At 34.9% G+C, this 17,255-nt stretch overlaps 8 protein-coding genes across 8 annotated transcripts; 6 read left to right on the plus strand and 2 right to left on the minus strand.

The window, feature by feature from the left end:
- Positions 1 to 1,933: 1,933 nt before the first annotated feature.
- YAP6 (Yap6p) lies at positions 1,934 to 2,977 on the plus strand (the record flags this gene model as incomplete). The annotated part of the gene is made up of 1 exon (XM_071051844.1): positions 1,934 to 2,977. One exon carries the CDS (start codon positions 1,934 to 1,936, stop codon positions 2,975 to 2,977), a length of 1,044 nt encoding a protein of 347 aa, XP_070907234.1.
- An 879-nt stretch (positions 2,978 to 3,856) lies between these two features.
- On the plus strand, positions 3,857 to 6,196 carry HSP78 (chaperone ATPase HSP78; the record flags this gene model as incomplete). The annotated part of the gene is made up of 1 exon (XM_071051845.1): positions 3,857 to 6,196. One exon carries the CDS (start codon positions 3,857 to 3,859, stop codon positions 6,194 to 6,196), a length of 2,340 nt encoding a protein of 779 aa, XP_070907235.1.
- A 461-nt stretch (positions 6,197 to 6,657) lies between these two features.
- On the plus strand, positions 6,658 to 8,196 carry RKM4 (ribosomal lysine N-methyltransferase; the record flags this gene model as incomplete). The annotated part of the gene is made up of 1 exon (XM_071051846.1): positions 6,658 to 8,196. The coding sequence occupies one exon, from the start codon at positions 6,658 to 6,660 to the stop codon at positions 8,194 to 8,196; it is 1,539 nt and encodes a 512-aa protein (XP_070907236.1).
- A 419-nt stretch (positions 8,197 to 8,615) lies between these two features.
- Positions 8,616 to 10,256, plus strand: PEX29 (Pex29p; the record flags this gene model as incomplete). Its single annotated transcript, XM_071051847.1, has 1 exon — positions 8,616 to 10,256. The coding sequence occupies one exon, from the start codon at positions 8,616 to 8,618 to the stop codon at positions 10,254 to 10,256; it is 1,641 nt and encodes a 546-aa protein (XP_070907237.1).
- Positions 10,257 to 10,496: 240 nt separating this feature from the next.
- On the minus strand, positions 10,497 to 11,135 carry MRPL6 (mitochondrial 54S ribosomal protein uL6m; the record flags this gene model as incomplete). The annotated part of the gene is made up of 1 exon (XM_071051848.1): positions 10,497 to 11,135. The coding sequence occupies one exon, from the start codon at positions 11,133 to 11,135 to the stop codon at positions 10,497 to 10,499; it is 639 nt and encodes a 212-aa protein (XP_070907238.1).
- Positions 11,136 to 11,579: 444 nt separating this feature from the next.
- On the plus strand, positions 11,580 to 12,131 carry IMP3 (snoRNA-binding rRNA-processing protein IMP3; the record flags this gene model as incomplete). The annotated part of the gene is made up of 1 exon (XM_071051849.1): positions 11,580 to 12,131. The coding sequence occupies one exon, from the start codon at positions 11,580 to 11,582 to the stop codon at positions 12,129 to 12,131; it is 552 nt and encodes a 183-aa protein (XP_070907239.1).
- A 505-nt stretch (positions 12,132 to 12,636) lies between these two features.
- Positions 12,637 to 14,712, minus strand: SKG6 (Skg6p; the record flags this gene model as incomplete). The annotated part of the gene is made up of 1 exon (XM_071051850.1): positions 12,637 to 14,712. The coding sequence occupies one exon, from the start codon at positions 14,710 to 14,712 to the stop codon at positions 12,637 to 12,639; it is 2,076 nt and encodes a 691-aa protein (XP_070907240.1).
- Positions 14,713 to 15,623: 911 nt separating this feature from the next.
- PEX28 (Pex28p) lies at positions 15,624 to 17,222 on the plus strand (the record flags this gene model as incomplete). The annotated part of the gene is made up of 1 exon (XM_071051851.1): positions 15,624 to 17,222. The coding sequence occupies one exon, from the start codon at positions 15,624 to 15,626 to the stop codon at positions 17,220 to 17,222; it is 1,599 nt and encodes a 532-aa protein (XP_070907241.1).
- Positions 17,223 to 17,255: the final 33 nt, after the last annotated feature.

A 17,255-nucleotide genomic window follows, 5' to 3' on the forward strand; every position in this document is an offset into this window, starting at 1 on the left:
AAAAAGAGAACCAGATAAAAAAAAAAACAAAGATCACAGATTTCGGAGGTACAAAAATAAATTCTTTTTTTTTTATCCTTAGAGAAAGATAGAGAAGAGAGAAAATTTAAGTTTAAAAAAGTTAAAAAAATTTTTCTCATACAAGATTACCTTTAGTTGATTAGACTGATCTTATATATATATATTTATATTTCATATCAATATGATGAGTTATTGGTATAGCAATTATTACTTTTAGCCCATCACGTTTTATATCTGTATACCCAAACGAAGTCAATGAAGATATTAAAACGGAAATAGTATCATTCCGACCTATCTTTTCCTTTTTTTTATTCTTCCTTGTTTTTTTAGGTATTCTTTCCTTTTTTTAAATAACAAAAATTCAATTTTTTGCCCTAAAAGAATTTCAGATATTATGCTCAAAAAAAAACAACAACAACAACTATCTAATAGTAGATGGGGCATTTATCTTTCTCTCTTTCTTATTCGTCATTTCTTGTTATCTATTGTTCTTTTTTCTTTCTTTCAACGCTTTGTTTTTGAGGTAAATGATATCGATTTATGTATATGTTACAGGTATATTGAATATAAGGTTTTTTGTGAAAGAAATGATATTGGAAATAAAAAAAAGAACAATAAAAACTCTAAATTATAGTATTATAGGCCCTGTAGATTATTCTCATTTATTCCCCATTAAATGTAATTCTAACTTCGTTTCTAGAACTGAAAAAAGAAAAATGTACAAAAATTTTCCTTTTCAGTTACGATGAGAAATTAAGATTTATACGTAGAAGATTTTTTAATTATTTATATAAAATATACCAAAACAAACAAACAAACAAACTAATAAAAAAAAATATCGCTCTTTGGTACACAGAATATGTAGTGTACAATTCCCTCTTCCCGTTTATAGTCAGCAATATTATTTTGTACCTAATTACAGAGAATTTTTTTTTTTTTTTTTTTTTTGGTTTGATAATTTTTTTAATAAAGAGCCATCTCTTAAGACATTTATATAAAAAAAAAAGTTATTGTTAAGATAAAAAAAAAAATATAAGCAAAAGCGTATATTTCAATGGACTTTTCCCTTGTACCATTTAAATATTCCATAAAATAATAAATTAAACTTTTTTTTTTATTTTTTTTTTTCTGGAAAACTTTGATTCTTTTATTTTGCATATTTATTATTTTTGGTAAAGAAAAAAACCAACTAAAAATAATTACTTCCTTCATCCGTTACTACTATCTATCCTCCCCCGCCATCTCATTTCCATTTTGCATTTCAAATCTTTCTTAAATCGATTCTTTTTTGACTTTTTTCTGCCCACTTTTTTCCCAAAAAAACAACAAACTACAACAAAGACAAATAAAAAAAAAATTTTTAATTATATTTAAAATTAAATTGTATTAACTATAAAAAAACAAATAAATTATTCAGAATTAAAACAATCTATTTATTAGTCGATATTTATTTTTTATTAATAAAACAAAAAGGTTAAAATATAACATAAACGGTCCACATTTTAATTTATTTTTTTATTACCTTCATTATAATTATTAAAAATTCAAAAAAAAAATAATTTATTCGCATAAATAAAGAGGTTGGTTAAAAAGACTGTTGTTGATTATTATTTCAATTGATTGATCGATACGACTAATAATTCTATTACAAATAAAAAAGAAAAAAAAAATATAGAAAAACTAACTATTCCTTTTTGATAAGCCTAAGTAATTTCTTCGACAATAAGCTGAAACGGTAACTAAAAAGGAAAAATAAAATATATCAATTGAGATATTTATCTTTTTATTGCTTGAAAAATTATTTTTTTGAAAGAGATATTAATTGGTATAAGTATTAGAAAAAAACACACACACACACAATAAAAATAATAATAACTTATTTTAACAATTCCCCTTTTGCCTTAGATAATAGATGTCACATGATCCAAGGCACGAGGATGTACGGGACACGGGTACGACACCAAACAACAATAATAATATGATCTATTTATCCACAGAGATGATTAATCATGGTATGCGACCGCCAATAAATGGACATATACCCCAATACCATCTCACAAACTTACCTCCCAATATACATCCACATGCCTATATATCCCAACACCCGGGAGGCGCGCAACAACAGTATTATGTAATGCACCCACATATGGTTGTAGCTACAGAAAACCAGCTCCATCAACACCAGGCCTCCCCACAACTGCAACCACAGCATCAGCAACATAATCTCCCGCACCAGCAATCAAGGACGACCGTTCTTAATAATTCTATTCATGGCAATTCGTATCCTCACGCTGGTCAACCCCCAGTGCTGATAGACCAGGGAATTCAGTACCAATATCATCATTCTCCACATATAGTACAGTCGAACTTAATACACAGAGGAAGCATCTCGCAACACCCACAAGCGCAGCCTCAACCACAGCCGCAACCACAACCACAACCACAACCACAACCACAACCACAACAACATTTAGTGGCGAGACCGCCATTAGCTTCACAAAAGCAAGGTCCTCATCAAGGACCTGAACAGATTACTATCTCTCAAGGTACTATACTTTCGAGACAAGGGATCCAACCTCCATTAGCGACTCTGATTTCTTCACAGCAGAAATATCAAAAGGATACGAAACGAGCTATGCAAAATAGGAAAGCTCAGAAAGCGTTTAGGAAACGTAAAGAACAGTATATAAAATTACTGGAGAACGAGGCCAAGTTAATTGACGAGGTGCTGAAAAAGAATGATGATCTTAAAACAGAGAATGAGAAGCTAAGGGACCTACTATATCAACTAATACAGAAATTAAAGGATAACGGCATCACTTTTGACCTACCATCAGAATTTATAGAACAGATAGATAAATCCATTGTGGCGAGCAGAAAACTTCAAGAACAACACCAAGAACTAACACGAGCTTTCGAAGAGGGTTCATTAGGAGTTGAAAAGAAAATAGATTAACAACTCAAGGAAGTATAATGACCAACAAAAACCAGTAATTTTTTACTTATAGAAAAGAATGCTTAGAAAAATAAGATATTACTAATAATCAAAGGTTAAATTTACTGTAAATATTAATACTTACAAATACATGAAAGTAGGCTACCTACAATATTTTTTTATATATTACATTTTTTAATTCAGTTGTTCTTTATATAGGTTGTAACATTAATAATTTTTTTTATAAGCTTTTTCTTATTACACTATTATCGATAAAACAACAGGTAATTCAAATTGCTATATATGCTATATATACTGGATATATATACTTGCCACATATATGTTTGCTATATATACTTCAATACATATCATGGGTATATTATGAATATGTCACGTGACTACCAAACTGAATATTCGTGGTCGAAAACTCCATTTCCCAAGTTCGAGAACAATAAATAATCAAGTAGTGCGCTACATTAACTGATTGTACTCATGGGGACTATACCAATTGGGTGCAGCCTGCATGCAATAAGTAATCACGTGATAATTCCGGAATTTTCCAGAAAGAACAAGAGGTCCGGGGTGGTTAGCATATGTGGTGTTTGGGTGTATACATGAGATTGCTTTGTTTCTACGGTGATTTCTAAGATTTTGAATCAAGGTTACTACTTCTCTTTTCTTTTTCCTTCCTTTTTTTTTTTTCAGGTACACTAGTTTCTCAAAAAAGCCCTCATCGCTTACTCTGTTAAAAAGAGCCATATATAAAGGCAAGGGATAAGTCAAAAGGGAAGGATAGGCGGCAAATATTCTTGTGATATACTCTAATTGTAGCTCTATTAGCAAGTTACTTGATAAGCTAGACGCTAGAAATATACATTTTTTATTTGGTAGAAAAGGGGAATGTTGAGGAACGTTACGAGGAGTGCAATTAGGCGCCGTTTTTTGAATGTTTTTGCGACTTCTCTGCCCAGAGTCATGGCTGGTCGAGTGTCAGTGAGCCCCATGTACAGATATAGTAATGTGAGGATGTTTCACTCTGAGATGCCCAAATTTGTGCAAATGAGGATGGATCCTAACCAGGAGCCTGAGAAGCCACCATTAGAGCAATTTGGTACCAATTTGACACAGCTAGCGAGGGATGGTAAGTTAGACCCAGTTATTGGGCGTGATGAGGAGATTGCGAGGGCCATTCAAATTTTGTCTAGGAGGACGAAGAATAACCCTGTGTTGATTGGTAGAGCTGGTGTGGGTAAGACTGCGTTAATTGATGGGTTGGCTCAGCGGATAGTGGCAGGAGAAGTGCCAGAGTCTCTAAAGGATAAGGATCTGATTGCTTTGGATCTTGGGGCTTTGATTGCTGGTGCTAAATATAGAGGTGAGTTCGAAGAACGGTTGAAGAAAGTTCTGGAGGATATTGATAAGGCCAATGGCCAAGTAATTGTGTTCATCGATGAGGTGCATATGCTTTTAGGGCTTGGTAAAACAGACGGAAGCATGGACGCCTCTAATATTTTGAAACCCAAGCTAGCTAGAGGGCTAAGATGTATTTCTGCCACCACCTTAGATGAGTTCAAGATCATCGAGAAGGACCCTGCACTAAGCAGAAGATTCCAGCCTATATTGTTGAATGAACCTTCTGTCGCCGACACAATTTCTATCCTGAGAGGTTTGAAAGAAAGATACGAGGTACACCACGGTGTCAGAATTACAGATACCGCCCTGGTTTCAGCTGCAGTGCTATCAAACCGTTATATAAACGATAGGTTTTTACCTGATAAGGCTATCGATCTAGTCGATGAAGCCTGTGCTGTCCTAAGATTACAACATGAATCTAAACCTGATGAAATTCAAAGATTAGATCGTTCAATCATGAAAATCCAGATAGAACTGGAGTCGTTGAAAAAAGAAACAGATCCTGTTTCCATAGAAAGAAAAGAGGCTCTTGAAAGAGATCTTGCAGCCAAAAATGATGAGTTATCAAGGTTGACTAAGATTTGGGAAGAAGAGAAGGCAGAAATCGAATCTATCAAGACAGCTAAAGCAGATTTAGAACAGGCTAGAATAGATTTAGATAGATCTCAAAGAGAAGGAGATTACGGAAAGGCCTCCGAATTGAGATATTCAAAAATACCTCAATTAGAAGAAAAAGTTAAATTAAGTGAAAAGAAAGACCAAGGCAAGGAGAACTTGTTACACGACTCTGTAACGTCTGATGACATTTCTAAAGTTATCGCAAAGATGACTGGTATTCCTATGGAAACTGTTTTGAAGGGTGATAAGGATCGTTTATTATACATGGAGGATTCATTAAAGGAAAGAGTTGTTGGTCAAGACCAAGCAATCGAAGCTGTATCCGATGCAGTTAGACTTCAAAGAGCTGGTTTAACTAGTGAAAAGAGACCCATTGCCAGTTTTATGTTTTTAGGTCCAACTGGTACTGGTAAAACCGAGCTGACAAAGGCATTAGCTGAATTTTTATTCGATGATGAATCAAATGTTATAAGATTTGATATGTCTGAGTTCCAAGAAAAGCATACTGTGTCGCGTTTGATTGGTGCTCCACCTGGTTATGTTTTGAGTGAATCTGGAGGTCAATTAACTGAGGCAGTAAGAAGAAAACCTTACGCTGTGGTATTATTTGATGAATTTGAGAAAGCCCATCCAGACGTGTGTAAAATATTATTGCAGGTCTTGGATGAGGGTAAGCTGACTGATTCTTTAGGCCATCAAGTAGATTTCCGTAATACGATTATTGTTATGACTTCAAATATTGGCCAAGATATTTTACTCTCTGATACCAAATTAGGTGATGATGGTCAAATCGACCCTTCAACTAAGATTGAGGTTATTGATGCAATGAAGAAAGCTTATCCACCAGAGTTCATCAACCGTATTGATGACATCTTGGTTTTCAACAGATTATCCAAGAAAGTCTTGAGGTCTATTGTAGACATAAGAGCTACGGAGATTCAAGAAAGAATAAATGATAAGCGCATGAAAATTGAACTTACTGACAGAGCAAAAGATTGGTTAACCGAGCATGGCTATGATCAGTTATATGGTGCAAGACCTTTGAATAGGCTAATCCATAGACAGATTTTGAATCCAATGGCAACATATCTATTAAAGGGTCAGTTAAGGAATGGTGAAACGGTTGATGTCGATGTGGAAAATGAAAAATTGGTTGTCAAACCAAACCACGCAGAAGGTGAAATAATCGACGAAGAACCAGAGAAATAAGACTAACATAAAAGATGAGGTACAAAACTAGGGCACGAAACATACTTAACGAAAACATATGAATATACTAATGTAATGTATCTGGTATGCATGTGCATTATCTGTTAACGTTATTCATTCTATTAATTATTAAAACATTGTATGTAGGGTCACAGAGAGACCATTTTTATATATTTTGAACGTACCAAATAAACTATTTACTTGTCTATATATTCAATATTCAAATTATAATTATTTTTGTTTTATTGCCGTACCTCATTTTTTTATCAATTACTTTTCTAAAAAGGGAGCGATGAGCTTAAAAAAAAAAAAAGAAAATATTTCAAGTGATCTAAGGATAAGAATATGAAGAAGCTATTACTAACAAATTGTACTTTTATATAGCTTCAATCGGATAAACAAACGTATAATTAACTATCTGCTGCTCATTTGAATTGCGTATCAACTGTTAGTGAATGAATATGACTGATAGTTTTACCGAGAAAAGCAATACATACGTTTCTTGGCTCGAGGAATCCGGGGTCACAATCTCTCCAAAGCTTCGTCTAGAGGATAAGAGAAGTGAAGGCCAAGGAAGATGTGTGGTTGCCATTGAGGATATTTCTGAAGATGAATTACTTTTTGAGATTCCTAGGTCATTATTACTAAATTGCGAAACTTCTCAGTTAACCACTGATTTTCCTAAGGCTGTTAAGCAGTTCGAAAAATATAGCGATGAACCCTTATCCTGGGAGCCACTAATTCTCTGTATGTTTTATGAAATATATATATTACAGCAGAAAAGTAAGTGGTGGCCATATTTTTGTGTATTGCCTGAAAAGGAAGAATTAAATGGACTTGTTCTGTGGCTTGATGAAGAACTTGATAATCTAAAACCATCTTACATTCTGTCTTCTGTAGGTAAGGAACAGGTAAGGAACATGTATAACACTCTCTTAAAATTCATTGAGGAAAGTGAATATGAGACGCTAAAGAATAACATTGAGAAATTAGATTGGAATACCTTTTTAAGGATCGGTAGTGTCATACTTGCCTATTCATTTGACGTTGGAAAAGAGATAACAGGCCAAAACACAGAAAGTACAGAGACCAAAAATGCTGAAGAGTTTAGTAACGGGGATGACGAAGAAGAGGAGGAGGAAGAGGAAGAGGAAGAAGATATTGAAATTGAAATGACCAAATCCATGGTACCATTAGCCGATACTCTGAATGCTGATACTAAAAAATGTAACTCAAATTTACTTCACTCTGAAAAGACTCTTAAAATGATCGCAATAAAACCAATAACTAAAGGCGAGCAAGTATATAACACTTACGGTGAATTATCTAATGCTGAATTATTAAGAAGGTATGGTTTCGTTGAATGGGATGGCTCTTACTATGATTGTGGTGAAGTATCAAAGCCACATATTCATCGTGTCTTGAAAAAAACCTTCCAAGTAGAAACTGATATATTGAACAAGTTAGACGATCTCATTGACAAAAATGAAAAGATTTTAGACCTATTCGATGAATTCAGTATTGTTCAAGAGACTTTTCTATTTGAATCTGATGGAGAAATCCCGTTTAAATTCCTGTTTTACGTTCAGGTATATACATTATTGCTCCAGAACCCAAGAATTTCCAAACTTGGGCCAATAGCGCTGGATAAGTATCTGAATAGAAGCGTCGATGAAACAAGTAGAGCTCTTCAAGAAAATAAAATCACAGAGAAGGCTTTGGAGGTTGTTAAGTTGGCCTTAGAAAATAGGATGAAGGAATACGAGATTAATCTAGATGATATCGAAAAGTCTTTCATTCCTGTCTCCGCAGACAAAGATATAAAAACTAAAAGAAAACAAATGGCAGAATTTATACTAGTCAGTGAATTCAAAGCCCTCAGAGAATGCAGCAAAGCTATTCTAGAGAAATTTGACTCCATAAGGGACGTTGAAATTCTAGCTAATATGAAAGACGCCAAAAACGAGGAAAGAAGGCCAAAGAAAAGGGTAAGAAGATAATAGAGTCATTTTGCTTCTAAGATCAAACTCAAAGCTCTAATCTCTAATTAGCAGGACTAATGTTAATTGATAAGTCACTATATAATAGCATTTTTGTATTGATAGGCATGAAAAAAGTTCATATAATAATGTATGTATGTCTAAATAACTATTAACGAAAAAGTCTCTGAAAATGATCATATAATAGCCATAAGGATCAAATGAGAGATGCCCTTAATAAATTCACATGTGTTATATCAAGGAGGACTCATAGTATTTGACATTTTAGTATTATAGATTACCTATGTATGCTAAAATCATATACAGTTCATCTATTTAAGAATTAAATTAATTGAGATAATAGCTGAATTTACATTCTTTTTCTTTTAAGGGTCACTGATTTATTGGACTTATTGGGAGATAGGTTGTTTTGATTTGAAATGTCATCTGTCGCCGATTTCTTTTGGAATGATAGTTATAATAAGAATACTGCTAGTACAATTGAAACTGTAGGAAGTGAGAATCAAGCTTCGAGAGAGAAGAGTACACCAATAAAGAAGAAAGGAAATGTACGGAATAGCAGTTCCCTGGAAAAAGTAGATTCCAGAGACTCAAGTTTAAATTATAATCCTGGGTCTGGCAATGTTTTTAGTAGTAGTGGAGGGCTACAAAAGGCCATGACTGACACATTGGTGGAGAAGATTATAAAAATGGCTATACCTCCATCTTCTGAACTAGCTACAAATACAATCAAGATAAGAATGCAAGCAGGTAAGGAAAGGCCAAGTCTATCAGTTCCTATTACGAGCAGAAACTTTATTTTAATGAACTCTCGTTTGAGTGTTCCGTTTTTGATAATCGATGAAATTATTAAAGTTTTGAACTGGGTAGATCCAGCATATACTATAACAATGTTATTAGTATACACACTGTTCATCCTCCGACCACTACAGATATGTACATCATTACCTATTTTATACCTTGTTTTTGGAATAATGGTACCTGCATATCTACATACTCATGAACCGTGTCAAAATAATTACCTGGATGTTAATAGAACTCCTTCTCAAGGGCCTCCGCTAAGAAAAGCCGATATACCGAAACCTGTTCCAGAGTTTAGTCAAGAATTCATTCTAAATATGACTGACTTACAAAATCATATGCTATTATACGTACAACTGTACGATTCCACTGTATCAATTTTGCAGAAATTTGCCTTTTTTGTTAATGAGCAATTATCTGCTGCTGCCTTTATGCTTTTGCTATTATTAGGCATTTTCAATTTTTTATTTATTGACATTATTGTACATATACTACCCTTCAAAATTATTTTTATTATGAGCGGTTGGATATTAATGGCAATTAGCCACCCAAACTTAAGAGATAGGTTCTTTTCTAAGTTCAATAATGAAGAAACAAGACTTAGAGTATTGAAATTTACTACTAAATGCGAAGATATTATAAATGAAAATCTAAATTACTCCGAACCTAAAGAAAAACGGGTGGTTGTAGTTTATGAATTACAGAAATATAAAGAAAAACACAAAGAATGGCATGTAATTGGATATGCTAATGACGATTATACACTCTTTTCGGATTTCAGAATTAATGAAAATAAAATAGAGACTATATCGGTCCCTACATTAGATGAGATAAAACCCCCAGTAGGGTGGGAATGGTCTGATGATTCAAATTGGGTACTTGATTTAGATCCATCAGAATGGGTAGAGGAGGCTTTTGTACAGTTTGTAGAGATTGATACTGAAACAAAGTGGGTGTATGACCTAAATTTAGATGGTACAAAAGGTCAATATAGGCGGAGACTCTGGACAAACAGATGTGTACGGAAAATTTATAATGGAAGTGAAGACCGAAATGAATCAATTAAATTGCGGGAAGTAAGTAATCCTTTGAGAAACGATGAAACAAACACTCGCTCAATTCATGGTGTTTCCAAAGGTTCAATGGCCGGTAACACCAAAACTGAAACGGATACTGACAACAGCATAATCTCAGAGAGAAATGATAATTACGGAACAGACGACAGCATGATAAGTGATATCCTAAATACTACTATTTAATTACTCAATATTCAAGGAAAATATACAATAATTCAAAAGTTAATGAGCATGTTTCCATTAAGAATTTATATTAGCATGTTTCCATTAAGAATTTTAAATAATACTGATATATAATAAACAGAATGCTACACTATCAATAAATTTATAGAATCTAGCCATGTTGGTGTATTTACAAGCATAATTTCGCCATTCTAGTCTTAAGAGTTTGGCTGTCGTTTATTTATATCTTTTCGAATAAGATCATTTAATCTTCTTGGCCTTCAGTTTTATAGTTTCCCCATTAACATATATGCCCTTACCTTTGTAAGGTTCGGGAGGGTGGAAATCTCTTAACTTTGCAGCAAACAATAAAACCTGTTGCTTGTCACTGCCTTCGATAATTAGTGATGTTAGAGATGGTGATTTGACTGTAATACCGTCGGGGACTTCGAGACCCTGCTTAATTGAAGCACCTACTTTGATATTTACGAACTTTCCATCATTCTCCAGACGGGCACCATAACCAGTACCAACAAACTTTAATATAGCCATATGTCCTTCAGTAACGCCAATAACATGATTATTTACAAGTGATCTGACTGTACCCCACATGGATCTCTGTATCTTATTTTCAGCATTCACAACATCAACACTTAGTTTACCAGAACTTTCATCTTTTTTAATCGATACAAAATCTGGAACTTCAAGCTTCAGTGTACCCTTTGGCCCCTCAACAGAAACTAATTGTGCAATGGACAACATATTTTTACCCTTTCTAATGGTTTTCCTAGCCGCCAGTGGACCTATGCTAACCTTTACCTCGGGCCCGACATATATAGGCGAAGATCCGATTTGGGATCGTAGAACGCGGCCAGTAGAAATAAACCGTCTTCCTAGCATGTCTAGAAGTTTGTTTAACCCTTGTTGGAGATATTATTATCGACAGTAATTACTCCAATCCACGCTTCAGGAATAAACGCAACTATTGATGTATAGACATCTGGTTGATAACTCGCAATCCATATTTTGTGCTTCATTTAACTCCCATCCAAATCTGTTCCGGGTAACAGACAAATACTAGTTATCCGTTTATACGTAATAAACACATGATATAACGTATGAATGTATAACAATTCTTCACTTACCCGGAATCTTTAAATTTTTCTCTTCAAATGCAAAAAAAAAAATAATTGATATTCTGTGAGATGCTCATCGCATTGTATATTATAGGTTGCTCATCGGTAGTATTTATCTTGGGATTGTTGTATTACTTGTAAGCTTATATTAATTAGTATACACCTTATTTATAACGGATCATATCAGTATACAAATAATAGTGAAAAAATGGTTAGGAAACTGAAACATCATGAGCAGAAGTTACTGAAGAAGGTTGATTTCCTGGATTGGAAACAAGACCAGGGCCACAGAGATACGCAAGTTATGCGTACTTATCATATTCAGAATCGTGAAGATTATCATAAATACAAAAGAATATGCGGTGATATTCGTAAAATTGCTCATAGGCTATCTCTTTTACCTCCCACCGACCCTTATCGTATAAAACAAGAGAAATTACTATTAGACAAGTTGTACAATATGGGAATATTAGCCACGAAATCTAAGATATCGGATCTGGAGAATAAGGTAACAGTTAGTGCTATATGCAGGAGGAGACTCCCTGTTGTAATGCATAGATTAAGGATGGCTGAAACGATAAAGGATGGCGTTAAATTTATTGAACAAGGTCATGTTCGTGTGGGACCTAATCTAATAACAGATCCAGCATACTTAGTTACCAGAAATATGGAGGACTACGTCACCTGGACTGACAACTCGAAGATCAAGAAGAACGTCTTGAAGTATAGAAACCAAATTGATGACTTCGACTTGTCATAAACATTTAGATTAGAATAAAAAATAACAATTAAACGCTAGCTTTTTCGATATATCCATAAATTTTGATGTATACTAATAAATGTTTCTTGTAAACTGAAATCTATTCAGTAGATAATGAGGCCTGAGCTAACTTTTAATATAAGCTTACTTACGGCCCTTGATTATATACTTTTAACTTGATTTTCAAATAATTTCGTGACTAGTTTTCAATATAAAAAGTTAATAAACACATACACACAGATATTTATATATACATAATTATATTAATGGGATGCTATTGAAACTGCCTTTATGGAGAAAGGGGAGTAACATATATTTGATATTACAAACATTGTAATATTTCTGAAATGCAAAGGTTTTATACGAAGCATTAGGCTAATAAAAAAACAATAAAAATAATGCTTAAGGGAATTCTCATGAATATGTAAGGTTAAATGGATAGCACAACACGACAATAGGGTCAGTATAAATTAGAGATAAAGTTTCATTGTCTATCTATATGTTTCTAGGAGAAATTATAATTATTAGAAGCTCCAAGTTGTTTCCTTAAATCATCACTGCTACCAGTATGAGGTAATATATTTCCGACTCCAGGTGGTTGCATGACATCACTCTGATCTAATATACCACTAACCCTATTTTGATATTGTGGCTGATACGGATTATTTTGGGTCGTTAAACTATTATTTCTGGAGTTTGCATTGACTAAATTCCTAAAGGAGCCAGCCGGTTTATGGACTTTGTTTACAGATAGATCAGAAGGATTAGTCATCACAATACTCTGACGCATTTGATAAGGTAACAAAGCACCTGTTTTTTGAGTAGCATTTGTATATACACTTCCATTAGATGTTTGAGCGTTATTCAAGTAAGCATCTGTACTCTGGGAATAAAACATTTCTGGATGATCCATAGGGTTTAGTGCAGTACCATTCAATCTTGCTGTTTGTATCTGAAACAATTGTTGTTTGGTAGGTTTTTTAAAAGAAGTCAAAGAATGTGTAGATTCAGAATTAGTCAAGTAAGCAGGCGTTGGTAGCTCATCTATCATTTCTAGATTTTGGGGATGATGAAATTCTCTACTGGCATTGTAATATTGTGGCTGCTGATACGGCATGTTATATTGACCTTGTGGATATTGACCTTGTGGATATTGACCTTGTGGATATTGACCTTGTGGATATTGACTTTGTGGATATTGACTTTGTGGATATTGACCTTGTGGAAACTGTTCTTGTGGATATTGACCTTGGGGATATTGGCCTAGTGAATATTGGTCTTGTTGATATTGACCCTGTGTGGAACCTACTTGTGTTCCAGAATGTTGGTACTGCTCTTGAACGTATTGCTGAGTATGTTGATCTTGTGTAAATTGTTGGTTCATATCTTGTGATTGTGACTGAGGAATATTATTATGAGTCATTATAGCAATATCTTGAGATTGTCTTGAGGAATGCAACGGTAGTTCCGAATAAATAGAAGATGCAATACGATGACTCTTCTGATCTCCAACTTGTAGTTGTTGAGAATTTGAATTGCCATCAATGCCATCTGGAACTATATTATTATTAGCAGGTCCAGTAGATTTTCGATAGGCCATCTGATTACCATCATCTTTTTGCGTTGCGGCTTCATTAATCTGCAGAACATTATTGCCTATCTGTTGATCCTTTACGTCGGCGTCGATTTCATGGTTTTGAGTGTATTCAGATTCATTAATGTTCTCTAAATGATGTTCCGCCTTACCTTCATTAATACCGTTTGTTGCGTCTCCAATTCTGATTTCATTTTCTATAGGTTCATCGTACAATTCGGGCATTGGATCATCAGTTTTTCCTTTCATTGTTTTACTTCTATCAAGATATACCTTGTAGATACTCTTCATTCTTTTAATGTTTTCTTCTTCATCGGGACTTAGTTCCGCAGCGTATTCGGATTTATCATCCGCATCATCTTGTTCAAATTCGAATGTTGTTTGTTGCTTTAGTTTGTCTTCTTCCTCTAGTTCAGGCCCAGAGGTAGTTGCGGTTGTAGCATCTTCGAGGCTAGATGTAGCATTATGCCTCAATGAACTCGTTGAATATTGTTGTGGCATTGGTGGTCTCATCATTGGCCTCTTGTTATACATTTGAGACAAGGAAACCTGTGAACCAATTCGTGAGCCTTTATTTGATCCTGTTCCAAGAGGGAACCCTCCCGTCATCGATGCCAATTCGTAACCACCGTATGCATCACTTTGGACACGTTTTGCAAATTCATGTAACGGGACTTCATCTTCTCCATCTGGTAGTAACTGGAATGGGTCTGTATTCTGCTGTACCATCTCCCTCTGTCTGTTCAAAGCACCGTGTCTTGCTGGCACATACACATTAGTATCGGGCTCAAATTCAGGATCAACGTCTTCTTTCTCTTCACGTTTGTGCCTACGATATACAACGATCATTATGGCTGCTAGGAATATCAAAATTACACCAACAGGAACCGCAACAGCTATACCAACACGTTCACCATTATTATGGTCAGTGGGCAATTCACACTCCTGCTTAGTCCCCACACACTTCTCCCCTCTCCTAACAAACATTAGTACTCTGATTTTTAATCGTTATTATTATTATTTGCTCTTTCTACTCTCAGGTTATACTCTATATTTTTCACTTGTGCATTTAACCATTTATAATATACTTAGTTTATATCTGAAGCTATCTGAAGAAAGGATTTATTGCTGATCAAATATCGAGTTCTAGATTAAGCTCAATGCCGTCGATCACCTACCCCAGGACGAATTGCTGTTGATGATAGTGAAAAGAATCAATGAACTCATCAAGTAGAATCTATCTCGACATGGATAAGCTCTTTTCCTGATTAGGAAAATCCGTCTGGAAAATAAATAGAAGACAATAAAAGATAAATTGCGTTTCTAGAAGCGGAAACTCAATTACCAGATCGGGAAATACAGAAGCACGTAGTGGGAGCGTGCTCTTTTTTTTCTATGTTCAGTTCACAGGAAGACGCGTTTAAATTGAGAATTGCGATAATTCCACGTAGAAGAGAACGTGCGTTGTTTATTTTTTTTTTTACATAAAATTAGGTTTCGTGGATATTTAATTTAATGAAATGGTATTAGGGTAATACTTTCTTTGTGCTTACGTCAGGGTAATAAATTAAAGTATTAAATTACGAATGTGTCAGAATTGATAACGTAATTAATGAGATCCGTGCCTATTTTCTTTAATTTCTTTCTTTTTTTTCCGTTTGATTAATTTCGGCTTTTATTATTACAGCCCGGCGCTATTGCCAGCTTGTGCGTGGATTTGTGTTGTTTGATTTGCAATACTCCGCCTTTCAACTATCGAATTATCTTAGTGGTGCTAACTGTTAGCGACTCATCGCAAATACCATTTGCTATATAATGATTATTGAGGTTGTTGATCCTTGTGTTGTTTAATAAAGGTACTATTAGAGTAAATTGGGAAAGAAAGATATATAATAAATATGGGGGACTCTATGGTAAGAGGGTATGTTAAGAAGAAGTATGGGAAAGTGTTAGATACGCTATTGGAAGCGGAACAAGGGCTTATGATTCCTAGTGCTGAGAAGAAAGAGAGTTTGAGCCAGCGGGAATTAGTGCAACAGCTCATGGGCGTGTTAGTGGCTACGTCTCTAGAGAAGCTGAGGCCGAGTGAAGACGTGTTGGGGGATGCTGAGAATTACTCTAAAGAGATGGAGGAAAGAGAGCTGAAAGAGCTGAAGGATTATCTAAAGTCGACAACGACGAGTAGTCTCAAGGAAGAAGCCTCATCGTACTTCCTGGATATATTCGTGGATAAACTTGTGTCACGGTTAATTCCGCTAGACAACCTGCCCGAGAGAGAACATTTCAGCCTCGACGATGACGAGGGTATAAGGGAAGACCAAGGTAAACCGCCATTTAGTGCGTCAGTACTTACTGTGAACATGAAGAAACTGTCCGGGAAGATGGATGGTATATTTGAGTTTCAAGATTCAATCATCAGGGTAGTCACGTGGAAAACTCCAACGGTAACATTAACAGCGCTGATAATATTCACCCTAATATGTTTTAACTTGATGAATCTGGTACTTTTCCCGCTGCTGTATGTAACGCTGGGAGTAATGGTACAAGGTTATATTAAAAGGCATCCTATACGGAGATCAATATATCTAAAACGACGTTCCTGGGGCAAGTCTCTTATAACAGAACTGTTTAACGGTGGAAAGAGTCATACACCTTGGATTGAAGACGATAAGAAAAACAGCAGCAGTAGCAGGGATGAGTCGAGCAATGGAGGCGTTGTTGATTTAGACGGAAATCCAATAGAATATCAGGATGAAAAACTGAATAATTACAACTTGAATCACGGTGCTAAAGTTGTGGTAACGCTAAGAGATATACAAAATATGACCACAGGTACCGTTCACTTAATGGATTCTATTGACCAATTTAACAGTGGAACTGCTGCTTTTATTGATGAATTAAAGTCCACATCAGTATTTTTTTCATTGTTAGTAAGTGCAGTTGCTTTGGCTCTAGCGTCACACTATGTGAATTGGAGTTTGTTGATTGCTGTTAGTGGTTGGGTTGGTCTGTTAGTAATACATCCAAAGATTCATCCCTACATCAAACGTCTCAAAATGACGAATACACCTATTTCTGAGGAAGATATTAATTTAATAACTACTCGTTATAACCATAATATTATATTAGATGAGCCTCCAGAAGTTAAATACGTTGAGGTGTATGAAATCTATAAACGCGGCATTCTACCTAGCGAATGGGAATTTTACAAGTTTTCCAGCGCTATCTTTGATCCATCTGATAGCTATAGAAAAGCACTCCAACCTCCACCCGGTGTGGATAACATTAATGAGATAAAAGCGCCTGCCGGCTGGGCTTTTGATGATAATTCCGAATGGGTAATTGATAAAAACTCTGAAATTTGGGGTGTTGAGAGAGGCATTCACTTACCTCATGAAGATGAATTTTTGATAGACACTATGTTCAAAAGAAGAAGGCTAATTCGTAAAGTTATTAGGTATACCAAGCCTCTAAAAAGGTTGATAGCTTCTATTTAATGACATTCTGTTCAATGAATATTGTAATACTTT

The sequence above is a fragment of the Nakaseomyces bracarensis genome (genome assembly GCF_045282275.1).
Source record: "Nakaseomyces bracarensis strain CBM3 chromosome Unknown Scaff7_0, whole genome shotgun sequence".
In the NCBI taxonomy this organism is placed as follows: domain Eukaryota; kingdom Fungi; phylum Ascomycota; class Saccharomycetes; order Saccharomycetales; family Saccharomycetaceae; genus Nakaseomyces; species Nakaseomyces bracarensis.